Below are 15,098 nucleotides of genomic sequence, written 5' to 3' on the forward strand. Positions count from 1 at the left end.
AAATTGGATTCCTGCCAAACTATAGAACATCCGATCATATCTTCACCCTACAGACCCTAATTGACAAACACGTTCACCATAACAAAAGCAAAATCTACGCATGCTTTGTAGATTTCCAGAAGGCTTTCGACTCCATCTGGCATGACGGTTTATTCCTGAAACTTAGCGAAAGCGGGGTAGGAGGGAAAACATATGATGTAATTAAATCAATGTATAAAAACAATAAATGTGCAGTTAAAATTGGAGACAAACAAACAAAATACTTCCCACAGGGGCGGGGGGTGACGCAGGGCTCGCCAATCTCACCGACACTCTTTAATATTTACATAAATGGATTGGCAAAACTACTTGAACAATCTACAGCACCCGGCCTCACCCTATATGAATCCAAGGTTAAATTCCTCCTCTATGCAGACGACCTGGTTCTGCTGTCACCAACTAAGGAGGGTCTACAGCAGAACCTGGACCTGCTGGAGTCGTACTGCCAGACTTGGGCCCTGACAATAAATCCCCAAAAAACCAAAGTCCTTGTGTTCCAGCAAAGATCCAAACATCAGGGACCCAAAATAAATTTCACAGTAGGAACAACCAAAATTGAACAAACCACTCACTACACATACTTGGGCTTAAAAATCAGTTCTACGGGAAACTTCAAACTGGCTGTGAATGAACTGAAAGAGAAAGCAAGAAGGGCTTTCTATGCCATCAAAAAATCAATCCAAATAGAAATCCCAATTAGCATTTGGCTCAAAATTTTCAAATCAGTAATTGAACCAATTGCACTCTATGGCAATGAGGTATGGGGACCGCTAACACAACAAGAATTTGCAAAATGGGACAAACACCCAATTGAGATCCTACATGCAGAATTCTGTAAAAGTATCCTCCGGACTCAAAGGAAAACAGTAAACAATGCATGCAGGGCGGAACTAGGCCAATATCCATTAATAATCACTATCCAAAAAAGAGCCACCAAATTTTGGAATCACCTACAAATGAGCAATCCCCAATGCTATCACTACGACGCCCTGAAATGCCAAGAGCTGACCATAAAGAAAAATACCCTCAGTCAACTAGTCCTGGGACTCAGTAAAGTAACTACTAACAATAACCAGTCCCAGGACAGTGACAGGGTAACACAAAGAATTCGACCCAACACAATCGTCGCTAAGCAAAAGGAAAAATATCTGACATATTGGGCAGAAACAACAAAAACCCAAAGCAAACTCAATTGCTACTTGGCCCTAAACAGACAATACAACATAGCTGATTACCTGACCATGGTAAAGGATAACAAACTGAGAAGAACCTTGACAAGGTACAGACTTAGCGAACATAGCCTAGCGATCGAAAAAGGCAGACACAGGCAAACCAGGCTGCCAAGAGAAGACAGGATATGCTCTCACTGCAGTCTGGGAGTAGTTGAGACAGAGATACACTTCCTCACAGCCTGTGGAAAATATCAGGACATCAGGGAGAATTTCGACCAAAAATTCTCCCAAATATGCCCTGAATTCAGAAATCTGAATGACAACCAAAAACTCCCATTCCTACTGGGAGAGGAGAGAAGCTGTGTAACACTGGCGGCACACTATGTTACAGCTTGCCATGAACAGAGGGACAACCAGTAAACTAAGACAAGAATATATATAAACAATGCGAATGTATATTTATAAACTGTATGAATAGAACTGCGTTTATGTGTTCAACCATAAATGTATTTTGATGCTTTGGCAACATAAGATGTACCTTATCATGCCAATAAAGCGATTTGAATTGAATTGTGAATTGAGAGAGAGACGGGCGGGGGGGAGAGAGAGGCGGACGGGGGCAGAGAGAGGCACGGACGGGGGGAGAGAGAGGCACGGACGGGGGGAGAGAGAGGCACGGACGGGGGGAGAGAGAGGCACGGACGGGGGGAGAGAGAGGCACGGACGGGGGGAGAGAGAGGCACGGACGGGGGGAGAGAGAGGCACGGACGGGGGGAGAGAGAGGCACGGACGGGGGGGAGAGAGAGGCACGGACGGGGGGGGAGAGAGGCACGGACGGGGGGGGAGAGAGGCACGGACGGGGGGGGAGAGAGGCACGGACGGGGGGGGAGAGAGGCACGGACGGGGGGGGAGAGAGGCACGGACGGGGGGGGAGAGAGGCACGGACGGGGGGGGAGAGAGGCACGGACGGGGGGGGAGAGAGGCACGGACGGGGGGGGAGAGAGGCACGGACGGGGGGGGAGAGAGGCACGGACGGGGGGGGAGAGAGGCACGGACGGGGGGGGAGAGAGGCACGGACGGGGGGGGAGAGAGGCACGGACGGGGGGGGAGAGAGGCACGGACGGGTGGGGGAGAGAGGCACGGACGGGGGGGGAGAGAGGCACGGACGGGGGGGGAGAGAGGCACGGACGGGGGGGGAGAGAGGCACGGACGGGGGGGGAGAGAGGCACGGACGGGGGGGGAGAGAGGCACGGACGGGGGGGGAGAGAGGCACGGACGGGGGGGGAGAGAGGCACGGACGGGGGGGGAGAGAGGCACGGACGGGGGGGGAGAGAGGCACGGACGGGGGGGGAGAGAGGCACGGACGGGGGGGGGAGAGAGGCACGGACGGGGGGGGAGAGAGGCACGGACGGGGGGGGAGAGAGGCACGGACGGGGGGGGAGAGAGGCACGGACGGGGGGGGAAGAGAGGCACGGACGGGGGGGGAAGAGAGGCACGGACGGGGGGGGAGAGAGGCACGGACGGGGGGGGAGAGAGGCACGGACGGGGGGGGAGAGAGGCACGGACGGGGGGGAAAGAGAGACGGACGGGGGGAAAGAGAGACGGACGGGGGGGAAAGAGAGACGGACGGGGGGAAAGAGAGACGGACGGGGGGAAAGAGAGACGGACGGGGGGAAAGAGAGACGGACGGGGGGAAAGAGAGACCGACGGGGGGAAAGAGAGACCGACGGGGGGAAAGAGAGACCGACGGGGGGAAAGAGAGACCGACGGGGGGAAAGAGAGACCGACGGGGGGAAAGAGAGACCGACGGGGGGAAAGAGAGACCGACGGGGGGAAAGAGAGACCGACGGGGGGAAAGAGAGACCGACGGGGGGAAAGAGAGACCGACGGGGGGAAAGAGAGACCGACGGGGGGAAAGAGAGACCGACGGGGGGAAAGAGAGACCGACGGGGGGAAAGAGAGACCGACGGGGGGAAAGAGAGACCGACGGGGGGAAAGAGAGACCGACGGGGGGAAAGAGAGACCGACGGGGGGAAAGAGAGACCGACGGGGGGAAAGAGAGACCGACGGGGGGAAAGAGAGACCGACGGGGGGAAAGAGAGACCGACGGGGGGAAAGAGAGACCGACGGGGGGAAAGAGAGACCGACGGGGGGAAAGAGAGACCGACGGGGGGAAAGAGAGACCGACGGGGGGAAAGAGAGACCGACGGGGGGAAAGAGAGACCGACGGGGGGAAAGAGAGACCGACGGGGGGAAAGAGAGACCGACGGGGGGAAAGAGAGACCGACGGGGGGAAAGAGAGACCGACGGGGGAAAGAGAGACCGACGGGGGGAAAGAGAGACCGACGGGGGGAAAGAGAGACCGACGGGGGGAAAGAGAGACCGACGGGGGGAAAGAGAGACCGACGGGGGGAAAGAGAGACCGACGGGGGGAAAGAGAGACCGACGGGGGGAAAGAGAGACCGACGGGGGGAAAGAGAGACCGACGGGGGGAAAGAGAGACCGACGGGGGGAAAGAGAGACCGACGGGGGGAAAGAGAGACCGACGGGGGGAAAGAGAGACCGACGGGGGGAAAGAGAGACCGACGGGGGGAAAGAGAGACCGACGGGGGGAAAGAGAGACCGACGGGGGGAAAGAGAGACCGACGGGGGGAAAGAGAGACCGACGGGGGGAAAGAGAGACCGACGGGGGGAAAGAGAGACCGACGGGGGGAAAGAGAGACCGACGGGGGGAAAGAGAGACCGACGGGGGGAAAGAGAGACCGACGGGGGGAAAGAGAGACCGACGGGGGGAAAGAGAGACCGACGGGGGGAAAGAGAGACCGACGGGGGGAAAGAGAGACCGACGGGGGGAAAGAGAGACCGACGGGGGGAAAGAGAGACCGACGGGGGGAAAGAGAGACCGACGGGGGGAAAGAGAGACCGACGGGGGGAAAGAGAGACCGACGGGGGGAAAGAGAGACCGACGGGGGGAAAGAGAGACCGACGGGGGGAAAGAGAGACCGACGGGGGGAAAGAGAGACCGACGGGGGGAAAGAGAGACCGACGGGGGGAAAGAGAGACCGACGGGGGGAAAGAGAGACCGACGGGGGGAAAGAGAGACCGACGGGGGGAAAGAGAGACCGACGGGGGGAAAGAGAGACCGACGGGGGGAAAGAGAGACCGACGGGGGGAAAGAGAGACCGACGGGGGGAAAGAGAGACCGACGGGGGGAAAGAGAGACCGACGGGGGGAAAGAGAGACCGACGGGGGGAAAGAGAGACCGACGGGGGGAAAGAGAGACCGACGGGGGGAAAGAGAGACCGACGGGGGGAAAGAGAGACCGACGGGGGGAAAGAGAGACCGACGGGGGGAAAGAGAGACCGACGGGGGGAAAGAGAGACCGACGGGGGGAAAGAGAGACCGACGGGGGGAAAGAGAGACCGACGGGGGGAAAGAGAGACCGACGGGGGGAAAGAGAGACCGACGGGGGGAAAGAGAGACCGACGGGGGGAAAGAGAGACCGACGGGGGGAAAGAGAGACCGACGGGGGGAAAGAGAGACCGACGGGGGGAAAGAGAGACCGACGGGGGGAAAGAGAGACCGACGGGGGGAAAGAGAGACCGACGGGGGGAAAGAGAGACCGACGGGGGGAAAGAGAGACCGACGGGGGGAAAGAGACAGACGGGGGGAAAGAGACAGACGGGGGGAAAGAGACAGACGGGGGGAAAGAGACAGACGGGGGGAAAGAGACAGACGGGGGGGAAAGAGACAGACGGGGGGGAAAGAGACAGACGGGGGGAAAGAGACAGACGGGGGGAAAGAGACAGACGGGGGGGGGGGGGAGGGGAGACAGACACAGACAGACGAGGATGGGGGAGGGGAGAGTGAGTCAGATAGGGGAGAGAGAGACAGGAGGTGCCCGAGTGCACAGTTGGCTGTGAAGCTTTGGGACGTGCTGAGGATTTTCTTTTATTATTCATTCACGGGCTGTGGGTGTCGCTGGTAAGGCCAGCATTTATTACCCATCCCTAATTGCCCTCGAGAAGGTGGTGGTGGGCCGCCTTCTTGAAGCGCTGCAGTCCGTTTGCGGACAGTTTTATTCTTATTATTGTTTTCTGTAGCGGTTTGGTACAACTGAATGGTTTACTGAGGGTCAACCACATTGCTGTGGGTCGGCCAGACCAGGTAAGGACGGCAGGTTTCCTTCACTAAAGGGCATTAGTGAACCAGATGGGTTTTTACAACAATCCGGTAGTTTCATGGTCACCATTACTGACACTAGATTTCATTCTAAATTTATTTAATTATCTGAATTTAAATTCCCAGCTGCCGTGGTGGGATTTGAACTCATGTCTCTGGCGCCTTAGTCCAGGCCTCTGGATTCCTAGCCCAGCAACATAACCACTACACTACCGTTCCCCTTGTTTTGAGGATGTGAAAGGCGCTATATAAATGCAGGTTCTGTCTTTGTTGATGATGCAGGACTGGTGAAGAGCGTGCACTCCTACCTTGGGCACAGCTGCCTGCAGTACCACGTTGGCAATGGGAAGGGGCGAGGTGCTGATCATGGAGATGACAATCACCAGCACGTCGAGCCTGGCGGGAGGGCAGTCCTTCGCAAAGTGCAGCAGGATCCTGAAACCATTCTTGTCGTACGCGGTCACAGGGAGAACACTGCCTGCAATAACAACACATGCTGTAGTCGTTGAATCTGACAGCACAGGAGGAGGCCATTCGGCCCATTGTGCCTGTGCCGGCTCTTTGAAAGAGCTCTCCAATTAGTCCCACTCCTCCCTGCTCTTTCCCCACAGCCCTGCAAATGTTCCCCCTTCAAGTATTTCTCCAATTCACTTTTGAAAGTTACTATTGAATCTGCTCCCACCGCCCTTTCAGGCAGCACGTTCCAGATCACAACAACTCGCTGCGTAAAATAATTCTCCTCCTCTCCCCTCTGCATCTTTTCCAATTCCCTTCAATCTGTGTCCTCTGGTTACCGACCCTCCTGCCACTGGAAACAGTTTCTCCCTATTGTAAAAAATAAGTTCACCCCTCCTGCCTTGAAGCTGCCGGTCGGATGGAGCCCCTCCCCCTCTCGTACCTTGCCACGTGTCAACTTGAACATGAGTGTGTTGGCAGGCTGATCAACTACGGAGGGCATCACCACCAAGCCAGACCCTGCTCGGCAGGGGTCCTTGGATAGTGATCAGAAGCAAGAACCCTGCCCGAACTTCTCTCCCCCCCCGCCCCTAGTCCAGGATCGCGGAGGCCAAGATGAGATTGGCCAATTCGGCACAGTCCAAGTCAGCCAAATGCACCCCTTCAGAAAAACTCAAAGGTAAAGATCTTTTGCTTTCCCTAAGGGTCCTGTTTGCAGGGAATGGGCAGCAGTCTTAAACCAGGTGACAGGGGCTCTCAGCTCAAAACTATCCCCAATTTAGCTTAGCAGAATTGGGCGTTTTCACTCAGAGGTCACAGGATGGCTGGTGTGGGAAAACATCACACGTTCGCAGTAGAGACCACTCCCCTGGGGCTGGTGCTGAGGCATTTTGATCGATCAGTGTAGAGGGAGCTTTACTCTGTATCTAACCCGTGCTGTACCTGCCCTGGGAGTGTTTGATGGGACAGTGTAGAGGGAGCTTTACTCTGTAGCTAACCCCCTGTACCTGCCCTGGGAGTGTTTGGTGGGACAGTGTAGAGGGAGCTTTACTCTGTATCTAACCGGTGCTGTACCTGCCCTGGGAGTGTTTGATGGGACAGTGTAGAGGGAGCTTTACTCTGTATCTAACCCGTGCTGTATCTGCCCTGGGAGTGTTTGATGGGACAGTGTAGAGGGAGCTTTACTCTGTATCTAACCCGTGCTGTACCTGCCCTGGGAGTGTTTGATGGGACAGTGTAGAGGGAGCTTTACTCTGTATCTAACCGGTGCTGTCCCTGCCCCGGGAGTGTTTGATGGGACAGTGCAGAGGGAGCTTTACTCTGTATCTAACCCGTGCTGTATCTGCCCTGGGAGTGTTTGATGGGACAGTGTAGAGGGAGCTTTACTCTGTATCTAACCCGTGCTGTACCTGCCCTGGGAGTGTTTGATGGGACAGTGTAGAGGGAGCTTTACTCTGTATCTAACCCGTGCTGTATCTGCCCTGGGAGTGTTTGATGGGACAGTGTAGAGGGAGCTTTACTCTGTATCTAACCCGTGCTGTACCTGCCCTGGGAGTGTTTGATGGGACAGTGTAGAGGGAGCTTTACTCTGTATCTAACCGGTGCTGTCCCTGCCCCGGGAGTGTTTGATGGGACAGTGCAGAGGGAGCTTTACTCTGTATCTAACCCGTGCTGTATCTGCCCTGGGAGTGTTTGATGGGACAGTGTAGAGGGAGCTTTACTCTGTATCTAACCCGTGCTGTACCTGCCCTGGGAGTGTTTGATGGGACAGTGTAGAGGGAGCTTTACTCTGTATCTAACCGGTGCTGTCCCTGCCCCAGGAGTGTTTGATGGGACAGTGCAGAGGGAGCTTTACTCTCTATCTAATCAGTGCTGTACCTGCGCTGGGAGTGTTTGATGGGACACTGGGTGCCTGAAAGGGAAAGTATTGCATTCGCCAGAAGATTCATACAAAAAATGTTTGATGAAAATGTTTCCAATAATATTGATCAGCAATGAATTTGCTTTCTTGACAAGTTCCCCCGCTCCGGACCCTGTGCTGCAGTTTCCCCCCCACCCCCGCCCCCCCATTTCACGCATCACTCTGGATGCAGTGGGTAAAGATACTCACTGGGTTTAATGGTCTCCAGAGGAACTAACACGTTGCTGAGTGACATGTCTGGCAAACCACTTCGGAGCGGACTGGACGGCTGAGGGGAGAGTGAGCGGAACAGCGGGCTGCCCGGTGCTGCGGAGGGTGTAGAGTAGCCGCTGCCCGCAGGTGCCCCAGAGACAGTGCCCGTCACACGAGAACCACTAGGGTGAAAAATAAAAACGGGGTTATGTCCTTTATAAAAACATGTTCTACCCATTTTCTGTCCTTTGCTTGGATTATCCTCCCAAATATCAGCCATTTCCAGACAGGATAATAGAGGAAAATGGGGTGGGGAGCCTTTAACCAGGGAATGTCCCCTTGTCTGCACCCCCCACCTTCCCTTCCACCTTCCCTCCCTCCTCATTCGCCGCCTCCCCTCCTTCTCTCTTCACCCCCCACCCTTGCCCCTCCCCCTCGCATACTCCCTCCTCCCCCTCGCCCCCTCCCTTCCCTGCCCCCTCCCTCCCACCCTCGCCCCCTCCCTTCCCTCCCCCTCATCCCCTCGCCCAATCCCCTCTCCCCCCATTACAGTTAAATACTCTACCCCAATGGGGGAACAACGCAACAAAAAGCACTGCAGTGAACACGGCCACTGCACTGACTTACCCTTTGACCTCTTCCAGAAGCTTCTGGCCGAGCATATCCAGCTCCAGCATGCCACTGATATGTGCGGGTGGTGTGGATGAACTGGATTGGAGTGGGGCACCGGGAAACATGGGGACCAGGTGAGGCGACTGGAACATGGGGGCGGGGTTAGACCGAGGAACGCTGTAACTGGTGGCTGCGTTCATCAGCAGAGGCACAGCTGGGGTGTGCGGGGCCGGGGAAACCCCAGGGAAGGCCAGCAGTGACTGAGCTGCGGGCTGGTTGAGTGTCCGAGGTAGCGACTGCAGCAGTGGAGTCATGGAGGAGCCCGTCCCCTCGGGAGCTGGAGGCACGGAGAAGGGGTTGAGAGCAGCACTTTCAATCTGGAACACAAAACCCAGTTAGTGGAGACACACAGAGCTGGACTCGAGAACAAGAAATTAGTCAGAATTACACACCGGGCCTAGTGGGGGAGGGGTCGGTGAGGACTGAGGGAGGGGGCCGAAGGGTCAGAGGGGGGGTTGCGGGGCCAGGGCCACAGGAAGGGGAAGGATGCGGGGCTGGGGGGCGGGGGGAGATGGTGTGAGGGAGTCACGGAGCAAATTGTTCTACCTGAAAACTGTTCCACTGAGACTCTCCAGAATCTTTGCCAATATCGGCATTCGATGGAGGATCATTCAGTCCTGAACAGAAACAAACAGGATTAATTCTGGGCTCCGAATGGTTATGCTGCTCTGTGCTGAATTCTCTTAACATTTCCCCAGCCCACCCCCACCAAAAGAGGGCCCCGGGGCAGCAGTCCCTCCCCGGCCCGGGGCAGCAGTCCCTCCCCGGCCCGGGGCAGCAGTCCCTCCCCGGCCCGGGGCAGCAGTCCCTCCCCGGCCCGGGGCAGCAGTCCCTCCCCGGCCCGGGGCAGCAGTCCGTACCCGGCCCGGGGCAGCAGTCCGTACCCGGCCCGGGGCAGCAGTCCCTCCCCGGCCCGGGGCAGCAGTCCCTCCCCGGCCCGGGGCAGCAGTCCCTCCCCGGCCCGGGGCAGCAGTCCGTACCCGGCCCGGGGCAGCAGTCCGTACCCGGCCCGGGGCAGCAGTCCGTACCCGGCCCGGGGCAGCAGTCCGTACCCGGCCCGGGGCAGCAGTCCGTACCCGGCCCGGGGCAGCAGTCCGTACCCGGCCCGGGGCAGCAGTCCGTACCCGGCCCGGGGCAGCAGTCCGTACCCGGCCCGGGGCAGCAGTCCGTACCCGGCCCGGGGCAGCAGTCCGTACCCGGCCCGGGGCAGCAGTCCGTACCCGGCCCGGGGCAGCAGTCCGTACCCGGCCCGGGGCAGCAGTCCGTACCCGGCCCGGGGCAGCAGTCCGTACCCGGCCCGGGGCAGCAGTCCGTACCCGGCCCGGGGCAGCAGTCCGTACCCGGCCCGGGGCAGCAGTCCGTACCCGGCCCGGGGCAGCAGTCCGTACCCGGTCCGGGGCAGCAGTCCGTACCCGGTCCGGGGCAGCAGTCCGTACCCGGTCCGGGGCAGCAGTCCGTACCCGGTCCGGGGCAGCAGTCCGTACCCGGCCCGGGAGCCACCACAGTGACTGCAGGATTCACAGCCGAGTCCACTCCTGGCCTGAGTTGCCCAGACAAAGCCAGCGGTCACCGGGTGACAATCGGGAGTGGCCCTTTGCCCACTCCAGGGGCACTTGCAGCGTCTCTTACTGATGACCCTGGTAGCACTGGGGACCATTCCATCTCAGGCTGCCCAGATTTGGGCACAAATTGACAATGAATCACTATAATAGTGGGTTAGACGCTGGGAAACAGGTTCAAATGCAGCCCAGGTTGACAGATGGCCCTGTGTCTGCCCTGTCTGTTGGCTGTACACTGAATGAAATCACTCTGATCACCTTACCCCAGCTGCTGGTGGACATAGGCCCGGAGCTCAGAACTGTCCTAAACTGCCAATGCCCACCGGAGGGGAGACGGGATGGGAGACTGTCACAGTACAGGACAAGAGCTTCTCCGAGTTTCAGGCAAGCAGGTGTGCTTAATGGAAACGGTTACGTTCCCCACCAATGGAAATTCGTCACACTGACACAGGGGACAGAGCCACACAGTTGGGGCAGAGTGAAGGGAGCTTTATTCTGCATCTGACTCCCGATATGGTATTCCATGCTTAATATTTCTTAACTCAATCCAGGTGGATTCTGACTGAGCACCAACATCTAAAACCCTCCTGATGATATTATAGCTAGGAATATTAGGCTTCCAGCCTAACCCTGGCTGCCGAGGCTATAACAATACGGCGCTATAACAGGCCGAGGATTACTGTCCGCTGACATCCATGAGTGTGCAGGCTCCACAGACTCTGCACATTACCTAGTGAGAGCAGCTCCACGTCCAGCAGTCCAATGGAACTGGTTGCACTGGGAGGTTGCTTGGCCACGTTTGACTGGCTGGCTGTTCGGGACCCCAGATCGCTGGAGACATGTGGTGGAGGAGGGATGATGGGGAATACCGGTGCTGCACTGGGATTGGCCTTTACTGAGGGGAGATCCAATCCAGCCAGGTCGATCAGCGTCCCTGTGTTCGTGGCTCCACTATTGACTGCAAGACACAGACACACGGTCAGCTCATAAACCCAGCACGTCAACACAACACACAGCTCACTGGAACGTGAAGAAGTTGCTCTACATGGTCATTTAAAAGCTAATTCGCCAGAAACCCCCCCACCCTTCCCCAGCTCACAGGTATGTGTGGACGGTGGGGCCAACCCTCGACACAAGGCTGCCTTCCCCAATGGCCCATTGGGGAAAGATATTGCCCGGGGCAGGACTGAACCATCTCAGTACGGCGCTGAAGTGTAAGCCTGGATTATGGGCTGGGGTGGGGCTTGAACCAGAGTCGAGAGTGCCAGCACTGAGCCAAGAGTAACATTATTCAGAATGTGGCCTGAAGAAAGGACCCACTGTAACAAAAAGGTGCCCATGGTTTCTGCCAGTTCGCTATGTGGGAGCTGATTTAACATTAACTGAACCACATCCCAAGGCTCCCTCGCTTGCGGACTCACTAATATTCGCTGAGAGCCACCAGCTTGCAAGTTACCAACAGAAAGGTACTCAACATTCAAAACTAATGTACTCTCTCCCCTCTGCAATATCACAGCTGTGCCAGGCACTGTCTGCAGACCCAGAGGGCAGCGGGTGAGGGGGAGGAGGGGTGCAGGGGGTCCCCAGCTTGTGGCGAGCACCACTGGGCATTAAACAAGTTACCTGATGGCCTCGGAAGTTCAGGCAGATCGAGCTCCCCGTTTATGGCCTGTCCTTGAACAATCTTTTTGTAGGAATTTATTGCACGTGAAAGGTCGTCACTCGCTTGTAAAATCTCACCTGAAATAAAATGGCAAAACCATTATAGATCTACAGAAAGCCGATCAGGGTCCAGCCTGATCTACAGAAAGCCAATCAGGGTCCGGCCTGATCTACAGAAAGCCAATCAGGACCCGGCCTGATCTACAGAAAGCCAATCAGGGCCCGGCCTGATCTACAGAAAGCCAATCAGGGCCCGGCCTGATCTACAGAAAGCCAATCAGGGTCCGGCCTGATCTACAGAAAGCCAATCAGGGTCCAGCCTGATCTACAGAAAGCCAATCAGGGCCCGGCCTGATCTACAGAAAGCCAATCAGGACCCGGCCTGATCTACAGAAAGCCAATCAGGGCCCGGCCTGATCTACAGAAAGCCAATCAGGGCCCGGCCTGATCTACAGAAAGCCAATCAGGGTCCAGCCTGATCTACAGAAAGCCAATCAGGGTCCAGCCTGATCTACAGAAAGCCAATCAGGGCCCGGCCTGATCTACAGAAAGCCAATCAGGGTCCAGCCTGATCTACAGAAAGCCAATCAGGGTCCAGCCTGATCTACAGAAAGCCAATCAGGGTCCAGCCTGATCTACAGAAAGCCAATCAGGGCCCGGCCTGATCTACAGAAAGCCCAATCAGGGCCCTGCCTGATCTACAGGAAGCCCAATCAGGGGCCCGGCCTGATCTACAAAGGGCCAATCAGGGCCCTGCCTGATCTACAGAAAGCCAATCAGGGCCCGGCCTGATCTACAGGAAGCCCAATCAGGGCCCTGCCTGATCTACAGGAAGCCCAATCAGGGCCCGGCCTGATCTACAGAAAGCCAATCAGGGCCCAGCCTGATCTACAAAAGGCCAATGAGGGCCCTGCCTGATCTACAGAAAGCCAATCAGGGCTTGGCCTGATCTACAAAGGGCCAATGAGGGCCCTGCCTGATCTACAGAAAGCCCAATCAGGGCCCGTCCAATACTTAGTGAGATGAGCCAGATACGAAGCAATTTAGTTCAGTGAGGTGAGCAGACACAACAGCTTTTATGATCGGACACAATACAAATTAAAGAACATAAATAAAATTAATGTAAGCAAAATAGCAGTAGTGAAGAAAATAATGGCACTAAAGAGTGACAAATCCCCAGGACCAGATGGTTTCCATCCCAGGGTTTTAAAGGAAGTAGGTGAGCACATTGCAGATGCCCCAACTATAATCTTCCAAAGTTCTCTCGATTCAGGAACCGTTCCTTTAGATTGGAAAATTGCACGTCACTCCGCTTTTTAAGAATGGCGAGAGGGAAAACCAGGGAATTATAGACCAGTTAGCCGAACATCTGTCGTCGGGAAATTACTAGTCTATAATTAAGGATTGAGTGACTGAACACCTCGAAAATTTTCAGTTGATCAGAGAGAGCCAGCATGGATTTGTGAAAGGTAGGTCATGAATTCTTTGAAGAGGTGACTAAAGTAGTGGACTTTATCTATGGATATTTATATGGACTTCAAGAAGGCATTTGATAAAATTCCTCATAAGAGACTATTAACTAAGGTAGAAGCCCACGGTATTGAGGGCAGATTATTGACCTGGTCAGGAAACTGGCTGAGCGACAGGAGACAGGCAGTAGGGATAATGGACAGGTACTGTAATTGGCAGGATGTGACTAGTGGTGTCCCGCAGGGATCTGTGTTGAGGCCTCAACTATTCACTGTATTTATTAACGACTTAGATGATGGGATAGAAAGTCACATATCCAAATTTGCCGATGACACAAAGATAGGCGGCATTGTGGATGGAAGCATAAAATGACAAAGGGACATCGAAAAATTAAGTGAGTGGGCAAAACTGTGGCAAATGGATTTCAATGTAGGCAAATGTGAGGTCATCCACTTTGGACCTAAAAAGTTAGAACAGGGTACTTTCTAAATGGTGAAAGGCTAAAAACAGCAGAGGTCCAAAGAGACTTGGGGGTCAGGTACACAGATCATTAAAATGTCATGAAATAACAACAGAAAATGCTGGAAAATCTCAGGAGGCCAGGCAACATCCGTGGAGAGAGAAACAGTCAACGTTTCAGGTCGAAACCCTTCGTCAGGACTGAAAAAGCAAAGGAAATGAAACAGATTAAAAGGCCAGTTTGGGGGCTGGGGAATGGGGATGAGAGAACCAAAGAGAAGTGAAGAGACATTAAGAGGTATTCAAAACGAGACGAGATGGTGATAGGACTAGTGGAGACAAAAGACGGCTCTAGATTAGGTGTGAAATGCGCTGGCAGAGTGGGAGACAGCTGCCATGTGGGAGAGAAAAAAAGGGGGAGGAGGGCCAAAACAAAGGAGTGGATAAAAAATATATGTAAAAATGTAATGGGGGCCGAGGTTATGATCTGAAATTGTTGAACTCTATGTTGAGTCCGGAAGGCTGTAAAGTGCCTAATCGGAAGATGAGGTGCTGTTCCTCGAGCTTACGCTGAGCTTCCGTGGAATAATGCAAGAGCCCGAGTACAGTGAGGTCCGAGTGGGAATGGGGCGGTGAATTAAAATGACAGGCGACCGGAAGCTCGGGGTCACCCTTACGGACTGAATGGAGGTGTTCCGCAAAGCGGTCACCCCAATGTAGAGGAGACCACATTGTAAAATGTCATGAACTGGTACAGAAAATAATCAAAATGGCTAATGGAATGTTGGCCTTTATATCGAGAGGACTAGAGTACAAGGAGGTAGAAGTTATGCTGCAGCTGTACAAAGCCCTGGTTAGACCACACCTGGAGCACTGTGAGCAGTTCTGGGCACCACACCTTAGGAAGGATATATTGGCCTTGGAGGGAGTGCAGCGTAGGTTTACCAGAATGATACCTGGACTGCAAGGGTTAAGTTACGAGGAGAGATTACACAAACTAGGCTTGTATTCCCTGGAATTTAGAAGGTTAAGGGGTGAGCTGATCGAAGTTTTCAAGATATTAAGGGGAACTGATAAGATAGAGTAGAGAGAAACTATTTCCGCTGGTTGGGGAGTCTAGGACTGGGGGCAAAGTGTAAAAATTAGAGCCAGACCTTTCAGGAGTGAAATTAGGAAACGTTTCTACACACAAAGGGTGGTAGAAGTTTGGAACTCTCTTCCGCAAATGGCAATTGATGTTGGGCCAATTGTTAATTTTAAATCTGAGATCGAGAGCTTTTTGTTAACCAAAGGTATTGAGGGATATGGGCCAAA

The 15,098-nt window shown here is 55.1% G+C and overlaps 2 protein-coding genes across 2 annotated transcripts in view; both read right to left on the minus strand.

Annotated features, from left to right (window-relative positions):
- Window positions 1-15,098, minus strand: part of mrps7 (mitochondrial ribosomal protein S7) — a 1,172,241-nt gene that overhangs the window by 1,080,883 nt on the left and 76,260 nt on the right. The window lies entirely within an intron of this gene.
- The window catches only part of gga3b (golgi associated, gamma adaptin ear containing, ARF binding protein 3b), a 65,182-nt gene that overhangs the window by 9,861 nt on the left and 40,223 nt on the right, over window positions 1-15,098 (minus strand). Inside the window, 6 exon segments of the mRNA XM_085963215.1 lie at window positions 5,702-5,871; window positions 7,960-8,144; window positions 8,590-8,951; window positions 9,181-9,251; window positions 10,924-11,151; window positions 11,817-11,933. Coding sequence (XP_085819341.1) covers window positions 5,702-5,871; window positions 7,960-8,144; window positions 8,590-8,951; window positions 9,181-9,251; window positions 10,924-11,151; window positions 11,817-11,933 — 1,133 coding nt within the window.

The sequence above is a fragment of the Somniosus microcephalus genome, chromosome 21 (genome assembly GCF_052327205.1).
Source record: "Somniosus microcephalus isolate GS21.2 chromosome 21, FLI_Smic_1.0, whole genome shotgun sequence".
In the NCBI taxonomy this organism is placed as follows: Eukaryota; Metazoa; Chordata; class Chondrichthyes; order Squaliformes; family Somniosidae; genus Somniosus; species Somniosus microcephalus.